Source organism: Herpailurus yagouaroundi, unplaced genomic scaffold, assembly GCF_014898765.1.
Source record: "Herpailurus yagouaroundi ecotype Mexico unplaced genomic scaffold, PumYag 67375, whole genome shotgun sequence".
In the NCBI taxonomy this organism is placed as follows: Eukaryota; Metazoa; Chordata; class Mammalia; order Carnivora; family Felidae; genus Herpailurus; species Herpailurus yagouaroundi.
This window is the reverse complement of record NW_024420192.1, coordinates 629,777-646,659: the sequence shown is the minus strand read 5'-3', so window position 1 is coordinate 646,659 and position 16,883 is coordinate 629,777. Positions and strand designations below refer to the sequence as shown.

The 16,883-nt window shown below is 36.7% G+C and overlaps 1 protein-coding gene across 1 annotated transcript in view; it reads right to left on the bottom strand.

Annotated features, from left to right (window-relative positions):
• ZCCHC13 (zinc finger CCHC-type containing 13) overlaps positions 1–12,166 on the bottom strand; it is a 14,713-nt gene extending 2,547 nt beyond the window's left edge. Inside the window, exons 1-2 of the mRNA XM_040467207.1 lie at positions 11,396–12,166; positions 8,004–8,009 (exon numbers count right to left, since the gene is read on the bottom strand). Coding sequence (XP_040323141.1) covers positions 11,428–11,940 — 513 coding nt within the window. The 5' untranslated portion in view covers positions 11,941–12,166 and the 3' untranslated portion in view covers positions 8,004–8,009; positions 11,396–11,427. The remainder of the gene's footprint in view (positions 1–8,003; positions 8,010–11,395) is intronic.
• Between the last annotated feature and the right edge of the window lie 4,717 nt (positions 12,167–16,883).

Genomic DNA, 16,883 nt, shown 5'->3' with positions numbered 1-16,883 from the left:
GAGAAAGCAGGAAAAGACCTCTCTGACCTCAGCCGTAGCAATCTCTTACTCGACACATCCCCAAAGGCAAGGGAATTAAAAGCAAAAGTGAATTACTGGGACCTTATGAAGATAAAAAGCTTCTGCACAGCAAAGGATACAACCAACAAAACTAAAAGGCAACCAACGGAATGGGAAAAGATATTTGCAAATGACATATCGGACAAAGGGCTAGTATCCAAAATCTATAAAGAGCTCACCAAACTCCACACCCGAAAAGCAAATAACCCAGTGAAGAAATGGGCAGAAAACATGAATAGACACTTCTCTAAAGAAGACATCCGGATGGCCAACAGGCACATGAAAAGATGTTCAGCGTCGCTCCTTATCAGGGAAATACAAATCAAAACCACACTCAGGTATCACCTCACGCCAGTCAGAGTGGCCAAAATGAACAAATCAGGAGACTATAGATGCTGGAGAGGATGTGGAGAAACGGGAACCCTCTTGCACTGTTGGTGGGAATGCAAATTGGTGCAGCCGCTCTGGAAAGCAGTGTGGAGGTTCCTCAGAAAATTAAAAATAGACCTACCCTATGACCCAGCAATAGCACTGCTAGGAATTTATCCAAGGGACACAGGAGTACTGATGCATAGGGGCACTTGTACCCCAATGTTCATAGCAGCACTCTCAACAATAGCCAAATTATGGAAAGAGCCTAAATGTCCATCAACTGATGAATGGATAAAGAAATTGTGGTTTATATACACTATGGAATACTACGTGGCAATGAGAAAAAATGAAATATGGCCTTTTGTAGCAACGTGGATGGAACTGGAGAGTGTGATGCTAAGTGAAATAAGCCATACAGAGAAAGACAGATACCATATGGTTTCACTCTTATGTGGATCCTGAGAAACTTAACAGGAACCCATGGGGGAGGGGAAGGAAAAAAAAAAAAAGAGGTTAGAGTGGGAGAGAGCCAAAGCATAAGAGACTGTTGAGAACTGAGAGCAAACTGAGGGTTGATGGGGGGTGGGAGGGAGGAGAGGGTGGGTGATGGGTATTTTTTTTTTTTTTTTTTTTTTTTGCACTGGGTGTTGTATTGGAACCCATTTTGCCATTAATTTCATATATAAATCAAAAAAAAAGTATTCACTTGTCATTATGAGCATTGGGTGATGTATGGAATTTTTGAATCATCATACTGTACACCTAAACTAATATGATACTGTTAATATAACTGGAGTTAAATTAGAAACGTTAAAATAAATAAATATATACCTCCATACTTACATACATACATAAATAATAAAATTGAGTCTCTTGTAGACAGAATATAGTTGGATCGTGTGTTTTTATCCATTCTTTCAATCTCTGTCTTTTGACTGGAGAGTTTAAACAATTTACATTAAGATAATTCCTGATAAGGAGGGACTTCTGTCATTTTGCAATCTGTTTTCTATATGTCTTATAGCTTTTTTGTCCTCATTGCCTGCATTACTGTCATTTTTTGTGTTTAGTTGATTTTTGTAGTGAAACGTTTAATTTCCTTCCTCATTTACTTATGTATATATAGCTGTTTTTTTTGTGGTTTCCAAGGGGACTACATTAAACATCCTAATGTTATAACACTAATTTCTACTTATAACAGCTTAACTTTGATAACATATTAAAACTCTGCTCCTTCACAACTCTGTCTCCACCCCTTTCAGTTCTTGATGTCACAAAATTTCATCTTTATACACTCTGTGTCACAAAACATAAACTAATTATCTTTTTAAATGTGTTAGCTTCTTAAATTATGTAGAAAACAAAATTTGGAGTTACAAACCAAAGTTACAATAATTCTAACTCTTATGAATGCCTACTTTTTACCTTTATTGAAATCTTTATTTCTCCATATGGCTTCAAGTTACTGCCTAGTGTTTTAGAGGACTCCCTTGAGGACTTTTTACAGGACTGATCTAGTGGTAACAAACTCCCTCAGCTTTTGTGTACCTAGGAATGTGTTGATTTCTCCTTCATTTTTTTAATATATGAAATTTATTGTCAAATTGGTTTCCATACAACACCCAGTACTCATCCCAAAAGATGCCCTCTTCAATACCCATCACCTACCCTACCCTCCCTCCACCCCCCATCAACCCTCAGTTTGTTCTCAGTTTTTAAGAGTCTCCTATGCTTTTTTCCCTCATTTTTGAAGGATAGTTTTTCTGAATATAGAATTGTTGGTTGATTTTTTTTTCCTTTATCACTTTGATTGTATCAGCTCACCACCTCTGACCTCCAAAGTTTTTGATGAGAAGCCTGCTGATGATCTTATTGAAGATTCCCTTGTTTCTCTCTTGCTGCTTTCAACATTCTCTTTTTCTTTGGAACTTGAAAATTTGGTCCCTTTGAGTTCATCTTACTTGGAATTCATTGAGCATTTCAGATGTTTGTATTCATGTATTTCATCAAATTTGGAAAGTTTCCAGCCCTGATTTCTTCAAACGCTTTCTCTGCCTCTGTCTTCTCTCTTCTCCCTCTGGGACTCCCACAATGTGTATGTTGAGCTTCTTAATAGTGTCCCACAGATCCCTTTGGCTCTGTTCACTTTTCATCAATATTTCTGTTCTTTTTTTTTTTTTTTTTTTTAAATTTTTTTTTTCAACGTTTTTATTTATTTTTGGGACAGAGAGAGACAGAGCATGAACGGGGGAGGGGCAGAGAGAGAGGGAGACACAGAATCGGAAACAGGCTCCAGGCTCTGAGCCATCAGCCCAGAGCCCGACGCGGGGCTCGAACTCCCGGACCGCGAGATCGTGACCTGGCTGAAGTCGGACGCTTAACCAACTGCGCCACCCAGGCGCCCCATTAACAGTTTTTATCAGTATAGCATATTTGTAATAATTAATGAACCAATATTGACACCTAACTATTAACTAAGATTCATAATTCATTCAGATTTCCTTAGTTTATAACTAATGTCTTTTTTTCTGCTCCAGGATTCCATCCAGGACATCTCATTACATTTAGTTGTCATACCTCCTTAGACTCATCTTGGCTGTGATCATTTTGATGCTGCTCTTAACTTTGATGACCTTGACAGTTTTGAGGAGTATTTGTCCAGTATTTTGCAAAAATCCTTTCTCTCAGAGTTTGTCTGATGTTTTTTCTCATGATTAGACTAGGGTTACATGTTTGGAGGAGAAAGATTGCAAGATGAAGTATCATTTTAATAATAATCTATCAAGGGTACATACCTCAACATCACTCATCATCAGGGAAATACAAATCAAAACTACAATGAGTTATCACCTCACACATGTCAGAATGGCTAAAATCAAAAACACAAAAAACAACAAGCATTGGCAAGGATGTGGAGAAAGGAACCCTCGCACACTGTTTGTGGGAATGCAAACTGGTGGAGCCACTATGGAAAATAGCATGGAGGTTCCTCAAAAAGTTAAAACTAGAACTACCCTACAATCCAGTAATCACACTACTGGGCATTTACCCCCAATTACAAACTCACTAATTCAAAAGGATACACGTACCCCTATGTTTATTGCAACATTATTTGTAGTAGCCAAATTATGGAAACAGTCCCAGTGTCCATCAATAGACAAATGGATAAAGAAAATGTGGTATATATACACAATGGAATATTACTCAGCCATAAAAAAGAATGAGATTTTTGCCATTTGCAACAACATAGATGGAGCTACGAAGTATAATGCTAAGCATAACAAGTCAAAGAAACAAATACCATATTATTTCACTCATATGTGGAACTTAAGAAACAAAAAAAAAATGAGGAAAAGAAAAAGAAAAGAGAGAGAGACAAACCAAGAAATATACTCCTAACTCTAGGGAACAAACTTATAGTTACCAGAGGGGAGGTGGGTGGGGAGACGGATGAAGTAGGTGATGGGGATTAAAGAAAACATTTATCATGATGAGCACTGAGCAATGTACACAATTGTTGAATCAGTATGTTGTACACCTGAAACTAATGTAATACTGTATGTTAACTATACAAGAATTAAAAACTAAATTAAAAAAAATGAGTACATACTATCAACATTATTTGTGACTGTGCATGTTGAACTTGATCACCTGCTTTGGGCAGTGTTTGTCAGGTTTTTCTACTGTGAAGCCCTATATTTTAAAATTAAACTTTCAAGGGCACCTTGGTGGCTCAGTCAATTAAGCATCCGACTTTGGCTCAGGTCATGATCTTGCAGTCCGTGAGTTTGAGACCCATGTAGGGCTCTGTGCTGACAGCTCAGAGCCTGGAGCCTGCTTCGGATTCTGTGTGTGTCTCTCTCTGACCCTCCCCCACTCATGCTCTGTCTCTCTCAAAAATAAATAAATATTTTAAAAATTTTAATTAAGGGGCGCCTGGGTGGCTCAGTCAGTTGAGCATCCGACTTGGGCTCAGGTCACGATCTCACGGTTCATGAGTTCAAGCCCCGCATCAGGCTCTGTGCTGATGGCTCAGAGCCTGGAGCTTGCTTCGGATTCTGTGTCTCCCTCTCTCTCTGCCCTTCCCCCACTTGCACTCTGTCTCTCTGTCTCTCAAAAATAAATGAATGTAAAAAAAAATTTTTTTTAGATTTTAATTAAACTTTTTTTTAAGACAATCACAGATTTATATATAATTGTTGGAAGTAATACATAAATATCTCATGTACCAAGTTTTCTCCAATGGTAGCATCTTATAACATCACTCTCCCTCCCTAACTCCCAATGATCACTAGTCTGTTCTCCATTTCTATAACTGTATGATTTCACAAATATTACATAAGTGGTGCATACAGTATATGACCTTTTGGTATTGGCTTTTTCACTCAATGTTATTTCTCTGGAGATTCATCTTCATATGTTTATCAATTGATAGTTTATTCTTTTTTATTGTTGAGTAATGTTCCATTATGAATATAATCACAGTTTAACCATACACTTATTGAACTACAGCTGCATTGTTTCAAGTTTTTGGCAAATAAAGCTGCTAAGAACATTTGTGTACAGGCTTTTATGTGAATATTAGTATTCATTATTCTGGTTAGATGCCTAAGAGTGCAATTGCTGGGTTGTATGGTGATTGCATGTGTACTTTTTAAAGAATCTGGCAAACTATTTTCAAGAGTGGCTGTACCAGGTTATATTCCTACCAGCAATGTATGAATAATCTAATTTCTCTACATTCTTGCCAACATTTGATGTTGTCACTATTTTTTGTTTTAGCAATCCTGATAAATATATTATGGTATCTTACTGTGGCTTTTACTTGCATTTCTCTAGTGGATAATGATGTTGAACATTTTAATGTTTCTTTATTTGATCTCTGTGTATTTTCTTTAGTGAAATGTCTCTTCATGTGTTTTACCCATTTTCTAATTGGATTATTTGAAATTGCAAGTGTTGAGTTTTGAGAGTTGCTTGATATATTCTACATACTAATCCTTTGTTGGATAAGTTGTTTATATTTTCTTCAATTCTGCAGTTTGTCTTTTCATTCTGTCAGTTGGGTATTTCAGAGCAAAAGTTTTGAAATTTGATGATGTCCAATTTACCAATTGTTCCTTTAATGGTCTTGTTTTGTGGTCATGCCTAGGAACTTATCACTTACCTGTAGATTCCCCAAAATTTTTTTCTTTTCCCTAAAACTTTTATAGTTTAAATTTTACAATTAAGTCTGTGATTGATTTTTTAGTTGATTTTTGTGTATGATGTGAGACTTAAGATAAGGTTCCTTTTTTTTTTTACTCCATTGAATTGATTGTACACCTTTATCACAGTTCAGTTGTGCATATTTATAAGAATTTACTCCTGTTTTCTATTTTGTTACATTGATCTACACATGTCTATATCTCCACCTATACCACTCAGTCTTGATTACTATGGCAATAAAATAAGTCTTGAAATTAGATAGACCAATTCTTCCCATGTTATTCTTGTTTTTCAAAATTGCTTTAACTATTCTACTTTGCCTTTGCCTATAAATGAATAATCTATATATACAAAAAAAATCTTGCTGAGAATTTTTTTAATGTTCATTTCTTTCTTTTGAGAGAGAGAGAGAGAGAGAGAGAGAGAGAGAGAGAGAGAGAGAGAGAGAAAGCAGGAGAGAGGCTGAGAAAGAGGGAGGGAGAGAACCCTAAGCAGGCTCCATGGAGCCTGATGCAGGGCTTGATCTCACAATCATGAGATCATGACCTTAGCTGAAATCAAGCCGGGTGCTTAACCAACTGAGCCACCCAAGCACCCCAAATCTTGCTGAGATTTTGATAGGATTTGCATTAACATGTCTGTCTGTTTATTTAGATCTTTGATTTCTTTCATCACCATTTTGTACCTTTCAGTATGCAATTATTGTACATGTTTTATTAAATTGACACTTAGGTATTTCTTTTTTTTGAGTGATTATAACTGGTATTGAATTTTTAATTTCAGTATTCATGTATTCATTGCTAGGATATAAAAATACAAGAGTTTTGTGTTTTTTGTGTACCCTGCAACCTTGTTGAAATTATTACTTTTAGGAGGGTTTTTTTGGTGATTACTTGGGATATTCTAAGTAGACACTCATGTCACCTGCCAAAAGGAATAACTTTAACTCTTCCTGTTCACTTTGTATGCCTTCCATTTCCCATTATTATCTTATGGCACTAACTTCAACTTGTGATAAGAGTGGTGACAGCCTATAGCCTTGCCTTTTTCCTGACCTCCAAAGAAATGTATTCTGTCTTTCACTATTAAATATAATGTTAACCATAGTTTTTGTAGATGTTTTTTATCATGTCAAGGAAGTTCCCTCTACTCCCATTTTTCTGAGAGTTTATATAATGAATGAACGTTGGATTTTATCAAAGGCCTTTCCTGCATTAATTTTACATGACTATGTGGTTTTTCTTCTTTAGCTTGTTAATATGTTGGCTTACATTTATTGATTTTTGAATATTGAACCAGACTTGCATCCTTGGAAAAAATCTCATTTGGTTATGATGTATATCATTCCTTTAATATATTGCTGAATTTTAATTGCTAATATTTTGTTAAGGATTTTTGCATTTATATTCATAAAGGATATTGATCTGTAGTTTTTTTTTTTCATGGTCACTGTCTAATTTTGCTATTAAGGTAATTCTAGTTTTATAAAATGTATCAAAAGATGTTCCTTCATCTTCTATTTTTTATCCTTCTAGGCTGCCTATCTTAGATAGTAAAATTAAGCTTTTCTTGAGGCTTTTTATTGGTATGAATTTTTTCTCAAAAGTTTGATGGAATTTTACAGTGAAATCACATAGGCCTGGAGATTTTTTGAGGGGAATATTTAATTACTAATTCAATTTCCTTAGTAGTTATAGAGCTAGTCACACTATCCATTTTATATTGGGTGAGTTGTGATAGTTTGTGTTTTTCAAAGAATTGGTCCATTTTATCTAAGTTGTGTAATTTATGTATATAGAGTTGTTCACCATAATCCTTTATTATTCCTTTGATGTCTGCAGGCTTGATAGTGATATCCCTTATTTCATTACTGACATTGGTAATTTATGTCTCCTCCTTTTTTTCTCTTTGTTAGTCTTGCTAGAGGTTTATCAATTTGTAAAATATTTTCAAAAAGTCACTTCATTACCACTGGGCTTTCTGTGGACAGTACTCCAACTGAGGTGCTGGGGCACTTTGTTGCAATTATATCAGGATGTAAGTCTTGGATCCTAATTAGGCCTTTGCTGGTGGGGATGCGGCCATAGGTGTTTTTTTTAACTTTATTTATTTTGAGAGAGACAGAGAGTGCTAGTGGGGGAGGGGCAGAGACAGAATTTCAAGCAGGCTTCATACTGTCAGTGCAGAACCCTACAAGGGGTTCAAACTCACAAACCGTGAGATCATGATCTGAGCCAAAATCAAGAGTCAGACACTTAACCAACTGAGCCACCCAGGCGACCCTGGGGCCATAGTTTTACTTGTGATGTTTGGCTAAAGTAGAGCAGTTACTGTCTAAAAGTTTTCTATCTTTCTAAGTTGACTCTCTCCTGGCCCTTTGGCTCGTCAAAGTAGGCTTTTGTTGGGGCTTTTTATTTCTGGGCCTGTTAAAATTCCTGGGTTGCTAGCTTCTTCAGCTTCAAGTCCAGGATATACGAGGCAAAAAGAAAACCCACTGCTCTGGGAACTCACTGCTATGTAGTTCCTTTGATCTGGAAGCACTTGCCCATCTTTTTCTCTCTACCTTTCAGAGTCTTTTTATGTTTGTTTTATAATGTTCAAGGTTTTTATTGAACTGAATGGGAAGAATAGGTAAAAGTATATCTATTCAATCTTCTTGGAAGCAGAAGTCCCATGAAACCCTACTGTAAGTTACTTTCTAGGAGATGTTTTATTTTGTTTTTAAATTAGAAAGTAACTTGAATTAGATAAAATGTCTTTTTAGCCTCTATTGATATAATGTGCTTTCCTGATTGTATCTACAAATATGAGAATATAAACAGCTTTATTTAAACTTATGTAGTGAGGGGCACCTGGGTGGCTTAGTCAGTTAAGCATCCGACTTCAGCTCAGGTCATGATCTTGCAGTCTGTGACTTCAAGCCCCACACTGGGCTCTGAGATGGCAGCTGAAACCTGCTTTGGATTCTGTGTCTCCTTCTCTCTCTGCTCCTCCCCTGCTTGCATTCTGTCTCTTTCTCTCTCTCAAAAATAAATAAACATTTTTTTTTAAAAATAATAAGCTTGTGTGGTGAGTGTTAGGTAGTTGTTTACCCCTATCCCCAAGCATACAGCAAAGGTTATAGACTGAAGCAACTGGAGGGGCCTGGCAGGTAAAGTTAATGAGAAATGCTTTCCAGGGTTTTTCCAAGATTCACAGAAATGGGTACCTATTGCTTCCTGATCTTTGTTTTTTGTTCCAGAGAGACCAAAAAAATAAGAATTTCTATGGAAAATGTTCCAATTTTTAAATGTTGACATCTAATTCATGAATATTGTTAATATATGGGTCAGACTAAACATACTATGGACCTGATTCAGTAAATGGCTGCCATTTTGTAACTTCTGAAACAGGGATACTAATGAGTCAAAATAAGGCTTCCTTTCCTCTTAAACTAGAAACAGATTGCCTAGGGGGAATGTAAAGAGGACTTAAAAGCTGAGTGTGTCCTTTATAAAGGAAGATAGCTTATCTTCCCCCTCCAGCTCTGGGACAAACTTCAGAGGACACAGTAAAAGAAATTCCAGATGGTTTTTGGGGGGGGATTCAAATGCAGAAATCTGTATTAATTCTTTCCTAGAGCTCAGACCCACATCACAAATGAGAATTTGTTTGGCTCAGTGTGATGCAGGGGTTTCATGTTGTGAATTGGCAGATTGAACTGAGATTGCCTCACATAGGGGATGGGGGTGTGCCTGAGTTTATTTTGTTGTGACAGCACAGAGTAACAGAATCAATTTCTAGGAGGCCAAGAGGGTCACAGAAGTTGAAACTCAGCTGTATTGAAGGAATCTTTTAGATGGGAATGAAGGATTATACATCAGGTTTTATAAAGGTTCATAAAAGGTTGTGGCTTCAGTTATAAAATCAGTTACATTTCCTTGACCTCATGAATTTATGGAGCAAAAATTGTACCTTCTACACTATCTTTTTCTTTTTAGGTTTATTTATTTTGAGAGAGCACGCACGCATGCACAAGTATGCATGCAAATGGGAGAGGGACAGAGAGAGAGAATCCCAAGCAAGCTCCTCACTCCTAGCACAGAGCCTACTGTGGGGCTTGAACCCACAAACCGAGAGATCATAACCTGAGTCAAAATCAAGAGTCAGACACCTAACTGACGGAGCGACCCAGACGCCCCTACACTATCTTTTCTAGTATAAATTCCATCAGATCCTTGGGATTTAATGTGTAGTTATTATTTTCAAATCATTTTTTCATTACAACTTCAATTTTTTTCTTGACACAATAGTTACCTCCACCATCCCAGGTTTTATTTAGAATTTATTTTTATTTTTGTATGTTTGTTTATTTTGAAAGATAGAGTGCAGGAAGGCAGAGAGAGAGAGAGAAAGAGAATCCCAAGTAGGCTCTGCACTATCAGCGAAGAGCCTGATGCAGGCTTGGACTCATGAACCATGAGATCATGACCTGAGCCAAAACCAAGAGTCAGACGCTTAACGGACTGAGCCACTCTGGCGCCCCTTTATTTAGAATTTAAAAGTGCCTTTTCTTTTTTTTTAATTAAAAAATTTTTTTTTTAATGTTTATTTTTGAGAGACAGAGCACGAGCAGGGAAGGGGCAGAGAGAGAGAGAGAGAGAGAGAGGGGAGAGAGACAGAGAGAGAGAGAGAGAGAGAGAGAGAGAGAGAGAGACAGAATCCAAAGCAGGCTCCAGGCTCTGAGCTGTCAGCACAGAGCCTGACATGGGGCTTGAACTCAGGAACCATGAGATCATGACTTGAGATGAAGTTGAATGCTTAGCCGACTGAGCCACCCAGGCGCCCCTTAAAAGTGTCTTCTATTTTATCGAACTTCAATTGCTTTTCAGATTTGATTTTTAAAAATAGATTTCAGCATATGAAACTGAACATTTTTATAACTGTGACAATACATTTTTCATAAACTCTTAAATATAAATATAACTTTCCTATCTATGAAAATGAGCATTTTTTTAATCGCCAAAGTTCCAATCTTAATGTCTACACTTCTTAGATTTTAAAAAATATTTAAGTCTAAACTTTCCCATAAGTAGGTTTATGTCAACAATTTTTTCTGAAGGTTTTTTTTTGTTTTTTTTGTCATTGCTCTCTGTCTCAAAGCTACTTACATACATTATACATATTTTTCTGGTTTATTTTCACTAAACTATACACTCTTTGTAGGGCCAGGTAAAGATGTCTTTCAATGTTATTTAAAAGCTAATGAGATCAGAAAATTCAAAGCAATCAATATATAATAAAGTTAAAGTTATTTAGCAAGGTCATACACATTTTCAGAATTAGCTTTATTTATGCAATGAATCTCTGAGGAAATGTCATCTCGGGGTACTTTGTGTATCTAAGACAGAACCATATGTCCCCTCCCCATGCACATTCCATTCTTTTACCTGGTGTTCTTTTTCTCTACAGCAATTTATCTCCGCTGACACATTATATTATTTTTCAATAGATCCTAGGCCTATGTTCCCAAACTCGATCTTATTTGTTCACTGATATATCCTCAATTCCTCCAACAGGGGCTGGCACACAGTAGTAGCCCTTAATTAAATGCTAAAGCAAAACACAAAGAACCTAGAAATTGGCTGATACCCAGAATGACTGTCCAATAATCAGATTCACCAATGGTGCAGAAACCCATTAATTACAGTATAAGACATCTAAAAGTGAACAACTTATTTGGAGATTTTTTTTCCAGCCAAAAGGAGGGAGGGACAACAAAAGGAGGGAGGGACAAAGGAAAAAAAATTAAGTGGTAGCCTCAATGGGGCATTCCCGGGCCAGATGTCCAGACTCGCCACAGCGGTAGCAGTTGACTTCACTCGTCTTGCTGCAGTTGATGGCCATGTGGCCAATCTCACCACACCGGTAGCATTTGACTTGGGTGCAGTCTTTCTGAATGTGGCCATATTCACCACAAGAGTAGCACTTCCGCTCTTCCTGACGGTCACAATCACGAGCCAGATGGCCTGGTCTGCCACAAGTGTAACAACACTGCTCTCTCTCTCGCTTAAGCTCAATACAATCTTTGGCGATGTGGCCACTTCTCCCACAGTTGTAGCAGATCTTCTCGAGATCACAATTCTTAGCATGATGACCAGACTCACCACAGCGGTAACAGATGTCAGACGGGTTGGCGGAACTGCACTGGGAACCTCTGCCACGGCCTCTAGCTTCACGCCTTTGACTTCCTCCTCCTCTAGGGCATCCCCGGGCCCAGTGGCCAGAGCGTCCACACTTGAAGCATTCCTTATTGCTCATGGCGATGGTGAGATCTTAGGGCGAGCGGGCCCACAACTGCCCCTGAGGCTCCGACGCACCTCTCCTTAGGGCGGCTTAGAAACAAGTGGCCGTTTTTCTCTAGGTGCCTCAGTGACATCACACAAGGTTTGCGCACGACCCCACTCACGTGTCACAGGCATTCCAGCTGCCCTTCCCACCTGACTTTTCCTTCCATTCTTAAAGTGAAAAGCATGGCTGAGTGATGGTATTTCCTGATTTAAAAAAAAAAAAATACTTGGGTCTTCAAGTTTGTTTGAATCCCTCCCTGCTCAGACAATGTACCCTGTAGGATTTCTTATATTAAGAATTAGGTCTGGGGCGCCTGGGTGGCTCAGTCGGTTGAGCGTCCGACTCCAGCCAGGTCACGATCTCGCGGTCCGTGAGTTCGAGCCCCGCGTCGGGCTCTGGGCTGATGGCTCAGAGCCTGGAGCCTGCTTCCGATTCTGTGTCTCCCTCTCTCTCTGCCCCTCCCCCGTTCATGCTCTGTCTCTCTCTGTCCCAAAAATAAATAAAAAACATTGAAAAAAAATTAAAAAAAAAGAATTAGGTCTTCTACCCTATGACCCAGCAATAGCACTGCTAGGAATTTACCCAAGGGATACAGGAGTACTGATGCATAGGGGCACTTGTACCCCAATGTTTATAGCAGCACTCTCAACAATAGCCAAATTATGGAAAGAGCCTAAATGTCCATCAACTGATGAATAGATAAAAAAAAATTGTGGTTTATATACACAATGGAGTACTACATGGCAATGAGAAAGAATGAAATATGGCCCTTTGTAGGAACATGGATGGAACTGGAGAGTGTTAGGCTAAGTGAAATAAGCCATACAGAGAAAGACAGATACCATATGATTTCACTCTTATGTGGAACCTGAGAAACTTAACAGAAACCCATGGGGGAGGGGAAGGAAAAAAAAAAAAAGAGGTTAGAGTGGAAGAGAGCCAAAGCATAAGAGACTCTTAAAAACTGAGAACAAAGTGAGGGTTGATGGGGGTGGGAGGGAGAGGAGGGTGGGTGATGGGTATTGAGGAGGGCACCTTTTGGGATGAGCACTAGGTGTTGTATGGAAACCAATTTGACAATAAACTTCATATATTGAAAAAAAAAAAAAGAATTAGGTGTTCTCCGTGATCTAGTAGATGACCAGTTTTTATATATGCCCTATGGACATAGAAAAAATATGTATGAGATGTATCTAATCCAGTACATGAAAGAAACAAATTATAGCAAAGTAGACTAACTTCCTTTTTTGTTTTGAAAAATAAAATACAAACATCCACAAAGATATGAGATACATAAAGCAGAAAAAAAAATCTTTAAAATGCCACAGTGAGATTTACTCACATTCTTCTATATTTTATTGCAGGATGTTAGTTTTCAATATAATCACCAGCATTTAAGTTATGAAACATAACCCAATTGAAGCATTCAGTATAAAGAATACATTATTACTTGGAAAATAAATTACAAAACTGTAATGTAAATATTGGACAGATTTCCTCTCTGTTGTTTTCCAAATTGTTTATATCTTACATAAACCATATAAAGATTTATGGACATGTTCATTTATATAGCTATAAAAATAAGTATGGAAAAGTAGGTACTGAAATATCCACCATAGCTATTTTGGGGCTATATGATGGAATAAAATTTTTTCTCCTTATTTTCCTTTTCTATACTTTACAATTTTTGAAATGAATTTAGTTTGTTGGTAATTTTTAAACTGCACAATAAATATTTTTCCTTCAGCTACTAGTTAACTATATGTTTTGCTTATGAATTTTTTCCAGGCAGCCAATACAAATGTATTTGGTAAAGCATAGGCATGAGAATAGTAAATGTAGCAGTTGGTCTTTATTTTTTTTTTTTTAATTTTTTTTTCAACGTTTATTTATTTTTGGGACAGAGAGAGACAGAGCATGAACGGGGGAGGGGCAGAGAGAGAGGGAGACACAGAATCGGAAACAGGCTCCAGGCTCTGAGCCATCAGCCCAGAGCCCGACGCGGGGCTCGAACTCCCGGACCGCGAGATCGTGACCTGGCTGAAGTCGGACGCTTAACTGACTGCGCCACCCAGGCGCCCCGAGTTGGGCTTTATTTTGAATGTGACTTGATTGGAATGTACAACTGATTCCATAAATGCAATGACAAAGATAAATATTTTCAAAAATTAATACATTTAGAGCCAAAGAGCATGGGCAATCACCATATATAGAGTAATGAAATGAGTTTTATTCCTAAACAATTAAATGATTCTGCATAAATGGTTTCAAAAAGCAAAAATTCTCTCCCTGGTTCAAAATTTGATATATGCTTATTAAATTAACCTTATTATCATGTTTAAACCCCCCCTAAGGTTTATACTTTTATTAAAGTAATACATACCCATAGTTAAGAGCATTGATTTTCAAATAGCTTTAATTGGGACCTGAAGTAAGACTTGCATTTTACATTGCAACAGAGGATATGTGTGAGTTTAAGAAAAAAATATTTACCTTTAATGTGTGCAATTCACTTTGATGTTTTATTTTAGATAATAAAAGAATAATTTACTATGCCAATAAATTTGATAACCTAATATAATGGATGAATTTCTTATAGAGTTTCTTATAAAATTTCTATGAATTTCTTATATAACTGATACAAGTAGAAAATCTAACAAGTTCTCTATCCAATTAATTTTTTTTTAATTTAGAAACTTCCAATATATTTAAGAAAGAGCCCACATAAAAAGTAGGATCATATGTAATGTAAGCTACACACTGGAATGTATTAAAAGTTGTACATGGCAAAAGGGAACTTAAAATGATGAAGTAACAGTGAAATTTATGTCTATATCTATATACCTTAGGTTCATTACACCACCAGCTGTATTTGCCTAGCCTGGGACTGTTGGGTAAGACAAGGGGAAAGAGGAAATTAATATTAATTTGATATGTATAGTACAGTAGACACTATGGTATAAATTTTGAATTAGGAGGGCAAATGATTTCTATAAGAAAATATATTCCTTCCTGTTTTTCTTGAGGCTTAAAATCCTAAAAATCTAATTCAGTTTAATATATGGGAAGGCAATATGAAATTTCAAAGATAAGTGATGAATTTGTGAGCACCTGCCACTCTTTTTTTCCCCCATCAGGCAAACACCCTAGTTTTATATTTTTTCTTTTTCAAGGTTTTATTAAATTCCAGTTAATATTAACATCCAGTGTAATTTTAGTTTCAGTTGTAGAATTTAGTGATTCATCACTTACATACAACAGCTGGTACTCATCACAAGTGCCCTCCTTAATACACATTACCTATTTAACCCATCCTCCCCTCCTCTCCAGTAACCCTCAGCTAGTCCTGTATAGTTAAGAGTCTGTTTCCTAGTTTGCCTCTCTCTTTTCTTTTCCCTATGTTCATCTGTTTTGTTTCTTAAATTCCACATGTGAGTGAAATCATATGGTATTTGTCTTACTCTGACTGACTCATTTCACTTAGCATAATACTCTGTAGCTCCATCCACGTCATTGCAAATGGCAAGATTTCATTCTTTTTTATGGCTGAGTAATATTTCATTGTATATTCATGTATATATATGACCTGTTCTTTATCCATTCATCAGTTGATGGATGTTTGGGCTTTTTCCATAGTTTGGCTATGATGTTTTTTATTCATGTTGTAATAAATGCTGGTGGCGACCCATTACATTGATCTCTTAAATACATTACATGATTATAACTGACAGTTTCAAAACACACTGAATTAAAGAGTCATAACTTTAGATAATGCTTATGAGTTCTTCATGTTTCAATTTTAGATGTTTCAACTTATCTATGGTTTTCCATTTCAGAGAATGAACATTTAGCCCTCTGTTACCTACACCATCTTTTGGTCCACATCATACACTTACACATTTCAAGTTCTCCACCCCCAACCCACCCCCCACTGTTTCACCTTTCTCCTAATATTAGGAGAATATCCAACATTTACATAACTATAAGTATGTAAATGCTACTCATGGCTCAGCCATGAATACTCTGATCAATTTTCACTACCTGCACAGCTTTTTGTCTCCTGGAGTTAGTTATTGTCATTCTTCATTTCCTTAGTTTCTCATACGTTTACCTCATTTCTATTTTACAGATCTATATGGCTACTTTTATACCAGTACCACACAGTCTTCATTACTGTAGTTTTGTATTTTGTTTTGAAATTAGTTAGAGGCCTCCAACTTTGCCCCTCTTTTCCAAAATGTTGTGACTATTGAGTCTCTTGCATTTCCTTATGAATTTTAGTATCAGTTTGTCAATTTCTGCAAAAAAAAAGGCAAATTAGATTTTGATATATATTGTGGAACCTATAGATAGAATTGGAGAGTGTTAACAATATTGAGTCATCCAATTCATGAGCACAGGATGTTGTGTCATTTATTTAGGTTTTTATTTTCACTCAATAATATTTTGTGGTTTTCAGTGTATAAGTCTTACACATCTTTTGTTAAATTTTTTCTAAGTATTTCATTCTTTTTGATGCTATTGTAAATGGGATTATTTTCCTAATTTCATTTTTGAGTTGTTCATTGCTAGTATATAAAAATACAATTATTTTTGTATATTGATCTTTTATCCTGCTACCTTGATAAACTGAACTGATTTAGAGTACCAATAGTTTTTTAGTGGATTCCTTAGGATTCGATAGACAAGATTATGTCATCTGCAAGTGGAGATAGTTTGAATTCTTCCTTTCCAATCTGGGTGTCCTTTAGTCCATTTTCTTGCCTAATTGCCCTGACTAGAACTTTCAGTACAATGTTATAGAAGTGGTGAGAACCAACATCCTTGTCTTATTCCTGATCTTAGGGGGAAAACTTTCAGTCTTTAAGACCATTAAGTATGGTGTTAGCTATGGGTATTTTATACACATTCTT